Source organism: Plodia interpunctella, chromosome 16 (genome assembly GCF_027563975.2).
Source record: "Plodia interpunctella isolate USDA-ARS_2022_Savannah chromosome 16, ilPloInte3.2, whole genome shotgun sequence".
In the NCBI taxonomy this organism is placed as follows: Eukaryota; Metazoa; Arthropoda; class Insecta; order Lepidoptera; family Pyralidae; genus Plodia; species Plodia interpunctella.
This window is the reverse complement of record NC_071309.1, coordinates 5,940,692-5,958,873: the sequence shown is the minus strand read 5'-3', so window position 1 is coordinate 5,958,873 and position 18,182 is coordinate 5,940,692. Positions and strand designations below refer to the sequence as shown.

The following is an 18,182-nucleotide window of genomic DNA, read 5'->3' as shown; positions in this document are numbered from 1 at the left end:
TTGATAAGGAACAGTACAAATTACGCTTCGTAGTGCGTGAATACGGTCCGTTTAATTAAACGAGGGTGACAATATGCAATTTTGACAATATGCAAATTTTTATTTTTATTTTTTTTCCATGTAAGTATACAGTTTTATAAATATATATTATAAAGTGTAATAATAGATAGTACCATATAATGATAATATTGACATAAAAAAAATATCAAAGTTAGATCTTTCAATGTACTTAGGATGATATTCATTGATTGATTCCTATTAAAGTTCATTTATTAATTTTTATGAATAAATGAACATTTTTAAGGTCACAGACCTAGCATTTTTTAATAGTTAGAAAGACATGTTGACGTCAATCAGCGTCGAAATAATATTCGCTCCTTTATGTCCACAGTTACTCTCCCATCATGGTTACTATATGTATAATGCTCATAGTGAAGTGAAAATGTGTCATACTGACATACCTACTACAGCCTAGAATAATCCAGCATGTTTGCCTTCTTACAAATGAATTGGATTTTTTCCTACTTGCCTGTAATTTTAATAGAAATGTAAGTGAAAAGTTGTTAACACGATTAATTCGCCCATTTCATTTGGCGAAAACAAATAGATATGGTAAAAAAAGATATGTACATATTTTTTTGATAATTACTTCGGAGTTAAATACCTATTTTTTTATTTTCATACAATTTACAATATCTTATAAATAATAAAAAATATAGCCTCTTGTGTATATTTTTTAAGGAAACCTCATGGGATTCGATGGAGAAATGAAACTTCAAACACAAGGGCTTCACATAATTAGATTTTACTTGGGGCCCTTATATGTTCTTACTTATTATTTATTTTTTAGATGAGAAATATCTACAGAGTAAGCTCCGTCCTAGTCATTTCATTAAGTATCGTGAGTGTTTGTCTGCTGTTATCAACCACCACAGCTGCACACCATTCTTATCGCCACAACAATGACATACGCAAGGTTAGTCCAGTTTCATTATCTTCTCCAGTTATTTTTATTTTCGCAGATATTTTTTCTATTACTCTTATATCACCTTATATAACTGAAAATACTTAAGTATAAATACATGTATTCAAGTCAGTATTTTTTAAATCTTATAGTTCTTAACGAAATTGATCTTATTTTTATGTAATTCATATTCAAGCATATAATTTTTTTTCAGGATTCTCTTTACTACAGACTACCACGTGAAGTTGTACCTATAAACTACAAATTGCACCTACGACCAAACATAGAAAATAAAACCTTCGACGGCAATGTTAATATAACAATCAAAACATTGAGTAACACAAATATTATAACTCTGCACTCTAATAAATTGATAATAAAATCAATTTCTTTGAGAGACGACTCAAAAGAATACACTATAAAATCCTCGGACTTGACAAATGATAGTAGAGAATTCTTAAATATTCACCTGCAAGATTCAATTCCAGAGGGTACATTTGAGCTGGGTATAGATTTTTCTGGAAATCTAAGTGGCCTGGTTGGACTATACGCGAGCACATTCAGTAACAAAAAGTATGATATATATTATTTTCTTGCTATCTATAACATTTGCCGTTTTATACTTTAAAAATGAGTGTTCAAGAAAATGAGTTGAATTTATGTCGATGAGCTGTTCATTGATGCATAAATTACCCAATTCTTATCACTTCAGTCCTCTTCAATCTCTCCCATTATCTTCCAACACATTAAATGCTTACTTAACAAAAAGTCAACCATAATATTTACGACACACTGCAGGTAGAATTATTCTAAATCTTTCAGAAATATTCGGACCAGACCGGAAACCGTGCAAGGCAAATATCGTGACATTCGCAGCACACGTGGTATTAAGGAACATAGTGCAAATGCCAGTTCCCATAACACGCCAAGATATGGCCATACACGTAGTACTAGACAAGAGAATCCTCAAGAAAATTATCATGGTTATGCTCAAGATACAACACATCAGGTAAGTGATCATGATAGCGTTCGTGATAATGCTCAAATTGATATACAGCAAGTAAGTGATCATAATAATACTCGAGACATTGCTCACATGCCTGGAACCACGCTTAGTTTTGCCCAAAACAGCACTGAGAACAAACAGCAAGATAGTCAAGATAGTGCAGAGGATAGCGATGTAGGAATCACGCGTGGTGTTGCGCAAGACGCGCAAAACAGTGCTGAATATAGAGCGGAAGACAGGAATACTCAGCACTGGCAGCTAGATAGTGTACCAGACACTGAATACAAAAATGATCGCTTGAATAACATCACGCCTGCTTTAGTCAGAAACAGCCCTGAATTTAGAGGGCAAGACAGTGGTCAAAAATATGAGCAAGAAAGCATTGAAGACGATACTCAAAGCAGCGCTTATGAAAGCGTGGAAAATTATGCTCAAGATAGCGATCAAGGCATCGCAATAGATGTCGCTCAAGAAAATTTTCAAGTCAATGCACAAGAATATGTACAATATGGTGGTGAATATAGCGCTCAAGAATTTTATCAAGACAGCAATACCAATGAAAGTATTCAAGCCAGCGCCCGGCGTAGAAGTAATAAACATTGGCGTGCCAATTTAGAACGACAGTCAAAACACGATGCATGGGACAGGTATTTATAAATTTCATATGTATGCAAGTGAGCAAGCTACCTGGCACGTGTATTTCCGCTACTATAAACTGACTGTATATAGACAACGTCCACCCAAACTTGTTGTTAGGACATTTGTCCAATATCATTTACTGTCAAGTTTATGTTAGTAGAATTTGTGCTAATTCTACATAATTTCTTTCAGAATGATGATTGCCAGTCTGTTCGAGCCAACAAATGCACGTGAAGCATTTCCCTGTTTTGATGAGCCAGATTTTAAAGCGACTTTTGATATAACTCTCACCGTACCTAAATCATATGTGGCACTCTCTAATATGAATGTAAGATCACTTTTAAGGTAAACTATGTCATGTATTGATTTAAAGTAACTGATAAATAGACATTATATATAAACCCGTAGCTTCTCCCCCGGTAGCCCATGTGTGACCTACCTATCTATTCCAAATTTCATCAAAATTGTCCCAGTAACAGACAGACTTTCGAAGATATTAGTATGTGTACAACAGATAAAGATTTGGTCCTATTCAAGAGCCGGACCGCACGCCAAAAATTAAGTATTATCATGATATGGTTCACATAGTGGTGACAGGTTCGCGAGTCCGTGGTACAGTTGAAGTAATTCAAATGCTGTTTTTCTTTTACTCGAAGTTTTTGTACTCTTTGTAGGAAGGTATAATTTAGAGATCTCCTAATTCCAGTTATCCGATGATTCTCGAACATAGTACCTATACACCAAACAAAGCTTCGTCTCATATCCAAAAGCAAAAACAAAGCGTTACTTTTTGTTTTTAGGAGATATCCAGAGCAAGTGATGAAGAATCGGACACGGACATTGTAACGTTTGCACATAGTGTGCCTATGGCGACTTACTTTGCTGCATTTGTTATATGTGATTTTGATCACAAACAAACAGAAGTGGAGCCAGGTGACATTGGCAAAAACTTCACTCTGCGAGCCTTTGCCCAAAAAGGCAAGACTAATGAGATAGATTTTGCTCTAGAAGTTGGGAGAAGAGTAATGGAATTTTACATTAAATATTACGAAGTGCCATTTCCGCTTCCCAAATTGGGTAAGACGTTATTTTTTTTCCATGTATTCCAAATATAGGTACAGATATAAATAAAAGAATGGGTACAGAGGACAGGACATACAATAACTTTTGATATTATATTAGACAAGTAATCTTCATTCGCTCTTATTCGTTTTATTATATTTACTGACATTATTTTTTCAGATATGATAGCAATTCCCGACTTTCAACCAGGAGCGATGGAACACTGGGGTCTTGTTACGTATAGGGACGTAACTTTGCTGATGGATGAGGCTACAGCTTCATCCACGGATAAGATAACAGTAGCAAATGTTGTCACTCATGAGTTGGCACACATGTGGTTTGGAAACTTGGGTAACATAGTACAATTTAGACCTCCAAAAATTACCGCTAATAAAGCCACAATTGACACGGGCGCTATTCAATTCCGAACCCGATGGACAACTCTACTACTTTCTATGTATATGATGAAATTTAAAACTTAGCTGGGTTAAATATAAGCTTAGGTACACGTGGCGACAGATGTTGCCTTTTGAATCGAAATTACCCACTTATTTATGTTATACCAGTTATACCTATTTTATTTGTTATTATTTTTAACTCTTTCAGTGACAATGAAATGGTGGGATGACCTTTGGTTGAACGAAGGATTTGCGACTTACATGCAAACATTATCTTTGAATGCTGTCGAGCCTACCTGGTCAATGGTATGTGAAGTGTGGTGTAGTATATATGCCTATATCACGTTACTCCCTCCGCATTACTGTGATATAAGCCGTCGTAGCGATGATCAGCGCTCATGCTTGCTTGCGATAGATTGGCGTGGCGCACCGACGTTCAATTCGGTGGGGAATCAGTAATGTGTTAGTGATGTACAGTTACGTGCTAGGATTGGGCACGTAACTTTGCCGTATGCTACAGTATATACATAACATGTACACATCACCTTATAATATTTCATAAACCACCATTTACTTCAAGCGAAAGAAAACATTAAATCCAAATCATCTAGGGTATTTTTAGCCATAAACCATCAAGGAAGTCTGATTAAACTGAGTAGCTTTCAATGAATTATCATATTGATGACAGCCGGACCAGTTCCTCTTCCGCTTACACGAAGTGCTCAAGAGAGATGCGGGTCTGTCCAGCCATCCAATCCAGCAAAAGGTTAACTCGCCCGATGATATAGTCGCCATGTTTGACCCCATATCTTATGTAAAAGTAAGTATTTTACTTGTTATTAAATCGACATAAGTCGTCAAGGTATTTGTACGTTTAGTGTAATCAAATGATTGAAAAAAGAATGGTACATTCTATATACAAGGTGTTTGGTCAATGGTATATAAAGCCGAAAATGGTAGATAGGGTATCGTATCCACATTCTCAGAAAAATATTTTTATGTGGAAAAAACGTCACAATAGGGAGTTAATTAGGATTTTAGATTACGGTAAAATTTGTGCAGTGCCAACCCTGGAGCAGCTGATTTCATTCTATACAACTTATTGTTCATTGACCTCAGTACCAGGATTGGTGCAAATTATGATTATGAAAATTCAAAACATAGCTTTTATGCCTAAGATCTTTGAGTCTCTGAGAGGACAATATTAACTTATTAATTATGAAATAGATTCAAGATCGCTTTTACGGAACTGTCTCTAGTGGAAACGTAAGTAAAAGCAATAATAAGAAATTTTATCTTATTGACAATTGAAGCAATTCAACTTTTAAAATTATTATAAAGTAAACAATTTGGTACAATTTAGGGAATATATTTAGGTACAATTTAGGGAATATATCTGATCTTTAAAATATCGTGTGCACTTGTGTGAATGTGAAAGAAATAGGATAGAAAGAGATGGATGGAATGAAATATTGCCTATTATTTTCAGTGTCGATTTCATGGTTCTGTATGATTTATTATTACCTACTTATAAAAAAGTTTCATGTGAAATCTTTGTAGTTTGTTGTTTACGTTTTTCAATTAATGAAATAAATCATTATTTATGTTAATAATTTAAAAGTAAATCTTAAGTATCGCGATGTATGGTATGTTATTAATACTTTATTTATTTAATTTTCTTACTATTACTTGTTCACACGATGCTGCATTTTTTTAAGTAATCTCGAAAAGCGGTTTTAGCAATGATGGTCTTACAACATAGAGTGCGAAGAGTAGAAGAAAAAGTAGGCACGTGACCCTCGGCTCTGTCGCGGCTGGGAAAGAAACACACCAATCTAGTTCTTTCACATCTAGTGCAAGGAACTCTAAATAGGTACTAGGCGGACAGACATTTCAGTTCGTTCATCAGTCGATTGAGAAACGCCGACGTGTCATGGCCTCATGAAAGGCGACATATTCAAGTGTTGTGATTTATTATTATCTAGGACGAATGTGTCGAAGATTAGTACCTATTGAAAGTGTTCAGTAAAAAGTGTGTAGTAGTGTCGGTCGCGTCGTCTGCCGATATCGGGGGAGCGAGAGCGCTCGTGTGCGCAGCGTCATCAAAGGCGGCGTATTCAAAGGAAAATTTGGTATTTTTTGAAACATTTTGTGACACAAGTTTGAATTGTACAAGGAGACTAGAACTTAAAAGGAGTTTTAACGGACGCTTTGCGGGTGGTGTCAAGTAGAAAGGCAATACACCATGTATTGCTATCCTTTTATAGAATTAGGGATGTCACTAAAGAAAAATAAATATTGTTTTTTATTTTTGTATGGAAAAAAATATTACAAGATATAATTTTTTTTTTCATCACCATACAACTTATATGACCCTCGGGGTATGGGCTTGTCACAGCTTTATATACCATTGACCAAACACCTTGTATATATATATATATATATAGTAATAGATTTACCACCTGGATACCTAAATAGTCAATTTTACTTGTTAATCAATGATAAACATTTAAGGGCGCTGCGGTGCTACGGATGTTGGAAGGTTTCGTCGGCCAGGAGTGTTTCCGTCGAGGCGTCTCGGACTACTTGAAGAAGTATATGTATGGAAACACGGTCACTGGAGACTTCTTTACGTCTATGGAGCCCATCTTCAAAATCTATAACCCCAATCTTGACCTCAAGTAAATATTCTATCAAATAATTATGTTTTTTTTAGGTAAGGTAGTGTAGGCTCATTTTGTTCATAGGTATATAATGGCCACGTGGACTTGCCAAATGGGCTACCCTCTCCTCACCGTGACGAAGTGCAAACAACCTCACACTTACACCATCACACAGTCGCGTTTCTTACTCAACCCCGACGCTCGGTACGATAACGATTCAAAGTATAAGTAAGTTTATTTATTTTTCTCATAATTTTTTAATGTCTTAAATTTACATGTCAATTAATGAACATAAATAAAAGACCTTAATTAAGCCAATGGCAAGTCAAACGCTGTGGCTACTTTATAATAAGTCTACTATTTCTACTCGAAAAGGAGATGAAGAATTGGAGAAACCATTAGTAATATGATATAAACATACAATTTATTTATCTCGATTTATTTAGCTAGAGGTTTTCGTTACCTTTGACTATAAATATTGAAAAGTATTTAAGAAAGTTATATTTTGTTAGCTATATCTGAACATTTTTTTACCGTAGGTATCGCTGGTATATACCAATAACTTACACGACAAATAGAGGGCCATGTAAAAAAACAATTTGGTTCTCGGACCAAGAAAATAAAGGTAATGAAAATTATTTTGTGACAAGTAGTTCAAACAAACATAATTTATGTGTGATATATAGTTTGCGTTCCGGAATCGAGTATGTGATTAGTTAAGTGTAGCTGCGGTTTAGAAGAAAGCTTTTAGAGTTCATTGTCTCTACTTCTATCTTGCATCACTCACTCACTGAATGATTGACATTTGATAAACATTTTGGGTGGACCTACTTACATAAAAAAATACGTAATGAAAGAAAAAATTGATACTTACTTTTTGTTTCTAGTGACTCTAAAATTAAAGGAAAATGAGAATTGGCTGAAAATTAACAACAACCAAGTGGGCTTTTACCGTGTTACCTATCCGGAAGATATGTGGCGAGACCTGATTGAACAACTTAAGGAGAAAACGCTCAGTAAGGTATGTTTATAAGCCTTTCGTTTCTGACGTGTTTTATATATTTTTAGTAAATAGGTACTGTCAACATTTACCTAATCAAATATTAAGGTAGGTAGGTATCCAGGTTCGCCAGGCCATAATCTATATGTGGACTTAATGAATGGTAACAGTGTCGCAGAATGTTGAGTGAGTATAAACAAATATATGCTCTCAAAATGATCTATTTAGATACCTACAGTAATTTTTTATAAGAAAAATGCCATTCAGCTGCAGTTTCCTTATTACACAAATTTTAAATACATTTATGTGACCTAAATACCAAATTTATTTTGTTGACTGTATCAGCAAAAAGCAATTGGGATTTATATCAAAACTTGTATGGAAATTCTAGTCTAGAAATTCTTCTCAAAGTAGGTAAGTACATGAAATTTACTTTAAAACGTTGTATTTCAGCTCACAATATCGGATCGAGCGCATTTACTAAACGAAGTTTTCGCCCTCGCAGAGGCGCGCGTGGTGCCCTACGAGCTGGCCCTGGACCTCACCTGCTACCTGCCTCAGGAACAGGATTACGTCCCGTGGTTAGTCGCCGCAGATGTCTTCTCTGAATTTGCTGTGAAACTACTCAACACCGATGCTTATGAGCAGCTGATGGTATGTAGAATACATTTAATAATAAATAATAAAAAAGGTTAGTACTACAGTCAACAGTATCAATTGGGAATTTTCCCCTATTACAGCATAAAGTTTCACGTAGGTAGGGTAACTTGACATGCGGTCGACTGTACATTAATAACGCTGAAGAATCAGTTCAAATAACCTAACTCTTCGATGTACCAGCCCGGTTTGGGAAATCATTGCAAACGTGAACCTCGCTGTATAGGTACCTACAAACAGCAAAGAAAAACTAAGTACGATTCACAGTCACAACTCGTGTGTTCGCAGTCCTCGCGACTCTGTCTCGGGCCTTGGTATACAATCTCATTTCGGTTTACGATGTACAATTTGTAGACTAAAAAACCGTAGGTAGTAGACCAAAATTTCAACTAGGTATTATTGTAAATTGATATGCCTTTTTAGGTACATATACAAAAATTGATAAAGCCATTGTATGATTCGCAAAGCTGGGAGAAGAACTCGAGGAGTGTTATCGATGGGTGAGAAATTTTGTTGTATATACTTACATTACCCGTAAATGTAATTTGCTTATCTTATGCTACTTGTGCCTTCATGGGATAACACCGCCGTTGATATCATTGTTTATGTATTGTCTTTAAGTGTTTTCTTTATGCAATAAAGTTCCTTCCTTTACCGGAAGCAGATGGTGGTCGCCGATGTCAGTGGTGAGGTGATTAGTCAAATATGATACGATTGAGATTCGAACCTGGGATCTTTCGATCTCGGAGCGAGCGTCTTAACCACAGGATCCATAGTTCCTTAAGTATCTCTATCTAACATGTTCCAACTTTTAATTGTTTGTACGTGTCTCAGTTGATGCAAATAAACTTATTATCTATCTATCTACCTATACCACGTAATGGACGTGGTATACTTATTTAGGTACAATATATTTCGAATAAGTCCTAAACCTAACCTAACCTAACCATAACTCACTGGAATAAGAGCGAAACGAAATCCTTAATGTCGTGGAGTACTCATATAGGTACTGCAGACGTTTTCTTGTACGGAATTTGTATTTTTCTACCTCTATAGTTGTCAATGGTTAGAATTATATTTTCCAACAATTTCGTTTAGATTACTTCGGACGACGGTGCTCCATTTAGCGGCGTGGTGTTTGGTGCCGGATGCTGTGGAACACGTGCGGTCTCTGCTGCAGGACTGGCTGAAGGACCCCGACGCCTCGCCGGTAGAGCCTGACTTGAGAAGCTTCGTCTATTCTGAGGGTGATTCATTATAACTTGATCGCTCCGGTGGAAGATGCTGCCATCTCGCCCATAGATTTGACTTGAGAGGCTTCGTCTATTCTTAGAATGATTCATTATAAGATAGTCACTTCAATACGATCGACATGTTATGGTAAGTGTTCATCACAGCCTATGAACGGATGCAACACCAGATTTCCAACTTTGTGGGCTAGAGTTCTCAACCTTTAAATCGGAACACTGCATACAATGCATGAACTGCTGTTTGCTAGGCACACACTCATTTATTATGCTTGTAAATGTGCAGGAATGAAGTCAGCCACTCAGGAAGAGTGGGACAGGATGTGGGAGATCTACCAGCGCGAGGAGGATGCGCAGGAGCAGGCCAAGCTGCGCGCTGCGCTCGCGGCACCCAGAGATACTGAAATACTGAAGAAGTAAGTTAATTATGCTACAAAAAAGTTTTCTTCCTTTATTCGTTAAAGTATACACACAATTTAAAAATCAACAGCAATGATCATAGTGCATTTATATAAAAAATAAACAATGTCCAGGTACTTAACCCTCAGCTGGGATGAGAACAACATTCGAAGACAGGACTATCTGAATGTACTGCAACTTATCGCTGAAAACCCGTCGGGCGTCGATCTAGTGTGGAGCGAACTCCAGAAAAACTGGCCGCGACTGGTCGGACGGTTCTCGGTGCATGACCCACACCTTGCAAAACTCTTCCCAAGCATTTCACACAGCTTCAACAAGGAATCCCAGTTAAAAGAGGTAAAAAATATATGGTTTTGTTTCTATTTAGGATGAAAACGTCACACATACACGCATATCACACATGCTTTCATGAACTTTGTTATTTTTAACATAAGACACATGAAATTTTAGGCTTAAATAGCATCACGCATAACACAATCCGAGTAACAGGATGTGACATGTAGGTACCTAGAGACGGGAAACTATACGAATTCTACTTAATCAAATAAATTTCCAATCCTGTAGAAGACGCGGTAAAGATTGAGATTTTTCTTTCATCGTTTTCTTGGAAAAAAGAAAATCACGAGGGCGAAGCTCCGGACAAAAGGTAGTTAACCAATAAATCCTTCCTTAGATGTCATATTATGAAACAGTTAAGGGGCAGAAAACCTTGGCAGTTGATATAACAACAGCATTCCCAGAAGGTTAACTTCTACAGGTAGTAAAACTAGAGCCGAATCTTCAAATTTTTTAGATCTACTTTCTACTCTTTCTTTCTGTCTTGTATCTCAATGTACTCGGAATTCGCGAAGATGAGAGAAAAAGTAGGTACAACGTGTGCTTATAGCCTTTTTTTTTGTAGATGGAACATTTCGTTGCGCAGTACCCAGAAGCGGGACCTGGAGAAATATTGAGAAAAGTCGCATTCGAGACTGTGCGGAACAATGTTCAGTGGCAAAAAACACACTATGACAAAGTATCCGCGTGGCTGCGGGACCGCACCCCCCTCCCTCCTCCACCTCTAAGGTTACTCTGATGAACTGCTAAATTAATTTAAGAAAGAGATTCCATTTCCATAATCCTTAATCCTGAAAAAACACAGCCGAAAAATGATTTAAAATAAAACACTAGGGGAAATAAATTGTGTTTTTTTAATTATTTGAATGTTTCCAAATTGAAGTTTTAAGCATGTGATAAATAATTTGTAAAAGTCTACTGAAGTTTAATTTAAATTTAAAAAGTTAACTAAAACTTCACTTGCCTAAACAGGCATAACAACTGTAAGCAGCTCGTACAATCTGCAATGAAAATGTATAATTTACTCAGCTGAAGTAAATTTATTTAAGTATTTGGAGCCTACTGCGGTCGAAAGATCTCAGATACTTACTAGGTGGGGTTTGAGCCACCTAGGAAGTATCTGTAGCCTAATGCTCCCGAGCATTGGCGATTTTTTTACTTTTACTGTGAAAAAAAAGGAGTATTAGAAGTATTATGTAAATACTAGTAACTAAATATGTCAAAGCAGTATTATAGTGCTGTGAACCGTGATAAGTGAAAGATACTGTATGTACTTAGACTTTTAAAATTGTTAATTTAATGAAACAGTCATTTCTTTTTTCAAATACATTTAACCAACTTTCATGACACTCGAATTAAAATTATGAAACGACAAAGCAGGCATGTACTGCCACTGCATTCATGCAGCAGGCACACGCCTTATCTACTTGTACTTTGTTAAATATATCTTTATTTGCTCAATAAATTTATATAGTAATCATCAGTAACTTCTGGGTTCCACATTAAGTTTGCCTGTGTATACCCAATTTATTTCGTACATTTGAACAGGAAACAAGGAAAAGCAGGGCACTTGTTATTTCATGATGTTGTGTGTTGTATGTGGAAGGTTCAAAATGTTTGGAAAAAATGGCCATTGTGTCTATGTTTGCATGTTTACCATAGTGAACGATGTGAGATCCAGAAAGTAGAAAGGGCCAGCTCGCAGACGTCGAGGCTGAGCTGTGCCAATGGCCAGCAGAGCCAGGTGACAACGGACCCGTGGGCTGATACACCAGTATGATGAACCCGTGGGACCCTGGCCTAGTGATATTGTACTCTGAAAGTACACGTATTTTACAGAATTGCTGGAATTGGCGGGGCTCTCACGAGGGTGAAAATTTTAATAAGAAATTTTTTAGAAACTGAATGTACCTACCTTATTCTAAGCGTGTCAACTCGACAAAAATAACACATGTACATTTAAGTAAAAGGAGAAAGTTTAATTTAAATAAAACTAAAGAAGAAGGTACTTCTTCAATAGATATGTCATGCTGTATGAAAATATAACTACAAAAGAACTTATACTTTATTTAAATAAAACTAGCAGCGCCCCGGGGCTTCGCTCCATTTCGGAATAAAAAGTACCTTATGTGTTATTCCAGGTTAAGTATATTCTACCCGCATACCAAATTTCATAACAATCCGTCCAGTAGATTTTGCGTGAAAGAGTAACAAACATACATAGACACATAAATCTTCACGAATTAATAACTTTCACATTTATAATATTAGTAGGATTTTCGAAATTTTTTTCATTAGCAATAACGTCAGCAAGAACATACCGCATCACTAACAGCACTTCCGAAGTAGCAAAACAGAAACAGCTGAGTAAGCGTTGCTCCTAAGTATTGCACGAGGGAAAACAGTTCGGTGAGGCTGAGCACCTCCTGAAACATGAACAACCCTTTTAAATATTTTATTTTGATAGCGCCAAATTTCAGTTAGAATAAATAATATAATGTAGTTTATTCAGGCTAGGTAGGTAGGTAATTTCATAAAATATATATTTTATAGTACAATCGTTTTTTAAAAACTAATGTGCCACCATGCCTCTGCTCTTTGCAGTGTGAGGTTCAGTGGAATCGTTTCATCAGACATCAATGCGCAAAATTAATTGGTGACGGCGTAGGTACCGCCGTACACTATGTGTCTATAAATGTGTGTATTTATTGTAATTCTTACCATTTTCAAACGTATTGCTACTGAGCACATAGTTAAAGTGACTTGTATATAATATATCCCCATAACATTTTTTAGTAATTTTCCCAATTTTTCGACAATGCTGTAAATATAAAAAATGTTTTATCAGAAAATTTCCCTATAGGTATTGCCATTGTTGACTCAACACTGATACTTACTCGTTTAGAATTAATGTTCTTTGATGACAATATTTAATGCGATACAAAGCTCGCCTGTCTCTATTATTGCTAATATTACATTTTCTCCCCTTACCCGCAATATTCTCACAATATCGGCGTAGTAAGAGAAACTGGCCTTTCACAAAGATCATCACTCCAGCTGCAGATCGGTCAAAGGCTAGATGCACAGACACACAGTAAATAGAAGCAATAAATTCCATTAAAATTGTTGCCATATAAATGGCTACGTGAACATGATCGAAGCCACTCCAACAAGGCAAAATATGCCATCCATCAGTTCCTTTGAGAAGTGCATGCTCAACAAAAACAGATGTTATGAAACCTGTTACCGTCGACCTGTAAATTTTCGATAGTAAGGTCGATGTGGATTCAAATTGTTGTGTATAATTTTTAACAAAAACTGTCAAATCAAGAGTATCATCGTCCGACTCGTACTCTTCTTCAGGCATTTCGTTGTGACCAACATGTTTTTCTAATTTTCTCATTTGAGCTAACATATGCAGCCATATTTTTCGGTAAATCCGCAAGAAATATAGTTTTAGCATCCCCATGGAGCAGAAGCTAAGAATGCTGAAGCATTCGAACAGTCGCGCACTATTTTCCGCAGTCACTAACTCTATGGTTTGCAGGAAGAAACAGACCACGAAAGCCACTGTAGCCATATTGGCCCACCATGCTACATGATTACATTCCAGGTTTATCCCTATGGTTTTTATAATCCTAATTATCAAGCTTCCCAAACATTCGTTGAATATTGTTTCTTTTCTATTGTCCTGAAAAGATGGCTGTAAAAGTAAATCTATTAATTGTTAGTTTGTAATGCGATAACTTCCGAACCGTTGGTCTTATTTTTATAAAATGTAAAAGGTGTGTAGGATCTGCCAATAGAATTTGTAAGTTCGTGGGGCATCAAAATCGGTTAAATCGTTTGTGAAATATTCACAGTTGTAAAAAAAAATTGTGTTCGCGAGGTCTAAGTTCGCGGCAAACAACTAGTGTAAATCTAGTTCAGTTATATTATAACTACAGTCCGACCTATTGTGCATTGTATGTATACTGGGGAAAAACGAATAGAAAAATTTGGTGAGACGACTAGAAATATTTGTCGAGTCAAAGAACCAAAATGGCAAACGCGCCCTCTTCTCCCCTAATTAGAATACATAACATGATGTAAGTAATTTACACACTTTACGAGTTACAAGCATTTTCCCTGCTGCATAGACACGTTATGTCCACTTTCTGATCATTCAGATTGAACTTAACTAAACTGAGCGCACAAATCTTAATTCAGTAAAAAATTGGTTCTTTAATATTTTATTCTCAGCAAACCTTGTAACTTTACCTGCCTTCTGTGTTGTGTTTAAAACCCTTTTTAGGACAATCAGAAAATGGCTGAATTCTTCCTATCCCGCATATTCGTAAATAGAGTGGAGTAAATCCATACTATTATATAAAGAGGTAAGCGTTTGTGAGTTTATATGTTTGAGGCGGATAATCTCCGTAACTACTGAACCGATTTCAGAAATTGTTTCACTTTTTGAAAGGTTCATTATCCAAGATTGCTATAGGTACTGGGGTATTATTTAATCTGTGCTATAGGCTATATTTTATCTCAAAATTCCCACGGGAGCGGAGCCCCGGGTAACATCTAGTAATAAATAATATACATTTGTTGTTGATTGTTCAACCCATACATAACTAGTTGAAATGTTTTAGCTAATTGTATAGGTAATTTAGTGTAAGTACGTATATGCACCTGTGTAGGTAACATTGGTGGTCCTAAATAATCAAATCTGTGACAGCGTCACCTAAAAAGCAAATAGGTATGCATTTAATTGCACCTATGTCATACCTTTTAAGATAGTAAAAAAAATAAACGCTTAATTCACAAACTACCCACAACTCAAGCGAGTTAGATATTAATGAAGCTATTGAGGGTTTCCGCCCTTTCTGTGTCGCATAGGAAAACAAACAATTTTGTATTATCTAGTTAATAGGTGGTGATTATAATAGGGTCTTATAAAAAAATAAAAGTACCTTTAGCTTTGAAATTGGAGAAGATGTACTAACTGCTTAGATACCTACGATTTTATATTACTTAGAAATTATGCCCAATGCGATACATATTTAGTTTGCTTGTTTGCATGACAATATTATGGTTATTAACCATCATCTCTTAAAAATTTTATTTGCCGTAAGTATACAATGAAGAAAATGAAATTAAAACATGCAATTTTATGCAGCTGCTTTATTTGTATGCTTAACTATATAATATCCTACGCGATCGAACTAAATTAATTCATTTCCAAAGTCTTCTGCAAGGAAACTACCAGCAGTTGTTACGAGCACTGATGCCTTTCCACCCACTAGATCCTGAGTCCCACTCGGGATTAGAACGGAAGTTATTGCTGTTAGAGGTCCAACCATTGCTTCTGGACAGTCCGCCCCCACTTCGACCGCTGAATGAACTGCCCCACGCTCCGTTGCTGCCGAAGCCGCCTGAACGTCCAAGACCCGCATCCCACCCTCCCTGAGACCGCAAAGACCCGAAGCTAGATAAACCGCCGTAGCCACTACTTCCTTGCCAGCCGCCTGAAAGATATATGAAATATTTAGTACGAAGAATAGTTCTTACTGAGCAGTGAGTAGATTCTTGAAAAATATAAAAAGTACTAGCATTTTGGAACTAATCCTATTAATATGTTTTTGTTTGTTTCTGTTTCCGTACATATTAACTTGTTTATTTTGCCACCATACCTACTTTTGTACTTGGTTCCAGCTGAAAATCAGCGCCTTGGCTTGATACCTTGGCACCATGCTGAGCTGGTCGCCATTTCGGCTTACATATTTTATTCGATATTTATTTGTTACTCTTTTGTATGTTTGGATTTTATGTGTTTGCCGAATAAATGATTTCTTTCTTTCTTTCTTTCTTTCTTTCTAATATTATAAATGCGAAAATTTGTGACGATGTATGCTTGTTACTCTTTCACGGAAAATCTACTGTACCGATTGTTATGAAATTTTGAAAAGTTATGAAATTATAAACAGCTACTTATAATTTTGATATCTATCTACCTAAATAAAGTGAACGAAATTCGAGTATTATTATTATAAGTTATTAATGACGGATTTTAGTCAAGTCGCCCAAAATCTGATATGACTTACAAATACCTACCACTGTAGTGTATGTGTCTATATCCTATATTCACTTCCTCCCTGTGCTTCCTCCTCACTACCGTGACCATGATATAAGTCGTAGCGATTTGTCGACTCAGTTGCTATGCTTGCGATACGGGCGGTGTGGCGCACGAATGATCTCTACTAAGTTACAACGGCGAAGCATCAATAATGTGGGTGTGATGTACAGTTACATTGCAAGATGAGGGCGCGTAACGTTGCTGTATGCTACAACCTGCTAGCGGACTGCTGCACGGCGGTCACGTAGTCGTGGACTAGGCATAGCAGTCCAGTCACTAAGTAGTCGAAAAATCAGTCACAATATACCTCTACTCTACATCTATAGCAGGTTTTTTTTATCTATATATCTAGTCGTAGATTTTTGTTTCCTTCACCGGAAACAAATTAGAATATAGTAGATACCTAGATCATATTCCTACTTACCTAGAGAACGAATGTCTCGACTTGCGGATACCACAGAAGCTGCTAGGCCGACTGCAACCAAAAGTAGGGCGGCTCTCTGGGAAAGAATAAAATAAAAAAGTAATTCTTAAAAATGATCTGAATGATCTAATTCGTGACAAACCAAAAAGTATTTTTCGATTGAAAAACAGACAACCACATTAGACATTCATCCATTCCATAACACTTCACTGTATGAATATTTTTAAATAGATAAAACTCACCGACATCATGAAGACCTGGTTTACTGTGACAACTTAAACGCACGTCTTCCTTTTATATGTAATTAGGTACCATACCATGCTCAGAATACAAAAAATACGCACCATGTGCATATAGTAACATTAAATCATTCGTAAAATAACATTTATGAAGACAATATATTTGGATGATCCGTTCCTATATCTTTATGTCACGCATATCTCATTATTTTCTTGAGGTCATTAGTTTGAGGACATATCTTTTCATTGTTTATAACGACACTATATTTAGTACTAACACGACTCGGGCATTATCCATCATATTTATAAATAATGAGGAAATCTTGTCTGACTGTCCCAATACAATAAGTAGACAGTAATAAAAATTTGCAAGGCAAGTATGTATAAATAAAAATGTACCTACACAGGTACCTACCGAAGTACCTAATCTTTATCTCTCCTAATAAGATTTTAGTGAAGGGGATAGGTTCGGCCCTTTTCCCCCCAAGAACTCGAAAGGGCATAAGGGCTCTATAACGCATAAGAATCACTAGATGTTGCCCGGGGCTTCGCTCTCGTGGGAATTTTGAGATAAAGTAGCAATCTTGGATGATGGATAGCAGTTACCATTCTAATGGTGAAAGTATATTTGAAATCGGTAGTTTCGGAGCTTCAAACATACAAACTCACAAACGCTTACCTCTTCATAATAATAGGATAGGTAAAAACTTTCACCCTCTATTTGTGGTCTGGATATTTGAAAAACATACTATGTTTAAACTTGGGTGTTAGTAGTAGTATAGTATATTACTGCTACCTAGTTACTACTTATAAATAGCAGATTTAAGACTGCGGAAAGATTCTAGGTTCTAATCTTTGACGTCACTTTGTATACCAATCTGACACATGTAACATTATTATACTTAGTAGTTTTATAGACTACCACATAAAACACACAGAAAATAGGATCGCAGTCCGAGATAGATCGAGTCCGGACCGCGCGTTATGCGTGCTTCATTCCACTTAATTA

General features: G+C 36.3%; 3 protein-coding genes across 5 annotated transcripts; 1 reads left to right on the top strand and 2 right to left on the bottom strand.

Moving 5' to 3' along the window:
* Window positions 1-391: 391 nt before the first annotated feature.
* LOC128676817 (glutamyl aminopeptidase-like) lies at window positions 392-11,273 on the top strand. Of its 2 annotated transcripts, XM_053757189.1 has the most exons (19): window positions 392-548; window positions 851-976; window positions 1,179-1,537; window positions 1,787-2,617; window positions 2,802-2,937; window positions 3,410-3,686; window positions 3,852-4,022; window positions 4,278-4,375; window positions 4,758-4,889; window positions 6,584-6,750; window positions 6,817-6,960; window positions 7,272-7,357; window positions 7,620-7,753; window positions 8,186-8,386; window positions 8,813-8,889; window positions 9,488-9,636; window positions 9,923-10,052; window positions 10,170-10,392; window positions 10,958-11,273. In XM_053757189.1, the coding sequence occupies exons 2-19, from the start codon at window positions 851-853 to the stop codon at window positions 11,129-11,131; spliced, it is 3,615 nt and encodes a 1,204-aa protein (XP_053613164.1). In that variant the 5' UTR covers window positions 392-548; the 3' UTR covers window positions 11,132-11,273. The 2 variants fall into 2 exon arrangements, with proteins under 2 accessions (XP_053613164.1, XP_053613165.1); XM_053757190.1 differs by lacking the exon at window positions 6,817-6,960.
* Window positions 11,253-18,131, bottom strand: LOC128676822 (uncharacterized). 2 transcript variants are annotated; one of them, XM_053757198.2, is made up of 6 exons: window positions 17,853-18,131; window positions 13,290-14,095; window positions 13,114-13,213; window positions 12,714-12,818; window positions 12,050-12,208; window positions 11,253-11,393 (listed from the first exon to the last, which is right to left on the bottom strand). In XM_053757198.2, exons 2-6 carry the CDS (start codon window positions 13,970-13,972, stop codon window positions 11,349-11,351), a joined length of 1,092 nt encoding a protein of 363 aa, XP_053613173.1. In that variant the 5' UTR covers window positions 13,973-14,095; window positions 17,853-18,131; the 3' UTR covers window positions 11,253-11,348. The 2 variants fall into 2 exon arrangements, with proteins under 2 accessions (XP_053613173.1, XP_053613172.1); XM_053757197.1 differs by lacking the exon at window positions 17,853-18,131 and adding an exon at window positions 14,498-14,582.
* On the bottom strand, window positions 15,526-17,373 carry LOC128676824 (uncharacterized transmembrane protein DDB_G0289901-like). The gene is made up of 3 exons (XM_053757201.2): window positions 17,177-17,373; window positions 16,935-17,010; window positions 15,526-15,902 (listed from the first exon to the last, which is right to left on the bottom strand). Exons 1-3 carry the CDS (start codon window positions 17,183-17,185, stop codon window positions 15,637-15,639), a joined length of 351 nt encoding a protein of 116 aa, XP_053613176.1. The 5' UTR covers window positions 17,186-17,373; the 3' UTR covers window positions 15,526-15,636.
* Window positions 18,132-18,182: the final 51 nt, after the last annotated feature.

What these genes read in the sequence shown, in the direction of transcription:
- LOC128676817 (XM_053757189.1), top strand. Translation starts at nt 851, where the DNA reads ATGAGAAATATCTACAGAGTAAGCTCCGTCCTAGTCATTTCATTAAGT. An exon ending in TCGAGCCTACCTGGTCAATG is followed by an intron (nt 4,376 to 4,757) that starts GTATGTGAAGTG and finishes TATTGATGACAG; the next exon opens with CCGGACCAGTTCCTCTTCCG. An exon ending in AAGCTTCGTCTATTCTGAGG is followed by an intron (nt 9,637 to 9,922) that starts GTGATTCATTAT and finishes GTAAATGTGCAG; the next exon opens with GAATGAAGTCAGCCACTCAG.
- LOC128676822 (XM_053757197.1), bottom strand. An exon ending in TAGCAATACGTTTGAAAATG is followed by an intron (nt 12,819 to 13,113) that starts GTAAGAATTACA and finishes TTCATGTTTCAG; the next exon opens with GAGGTGCTCAGCCTCACCGA. An exon ending in GAAGTGCTGTTAGTGATGCG is followed by an intron (nt 12,209 to 12,713) that starts GTATGTTCTTGC and finishes GTGTACTTTCAG; the next exon opens with AGTACAATATCACTAGGCCA.
- LOC128676824 (XM_053757201.2), bottom strand. An exon ending in TCGAGACATTCGTTCTCTAG is followed by an intron (nt 15,903 to 16,934) that starts GTAAGTAGGAAT and finishes TATATCTTTCAG; the next exon opens with GCGGCTGGCAAGGAAGTAGT.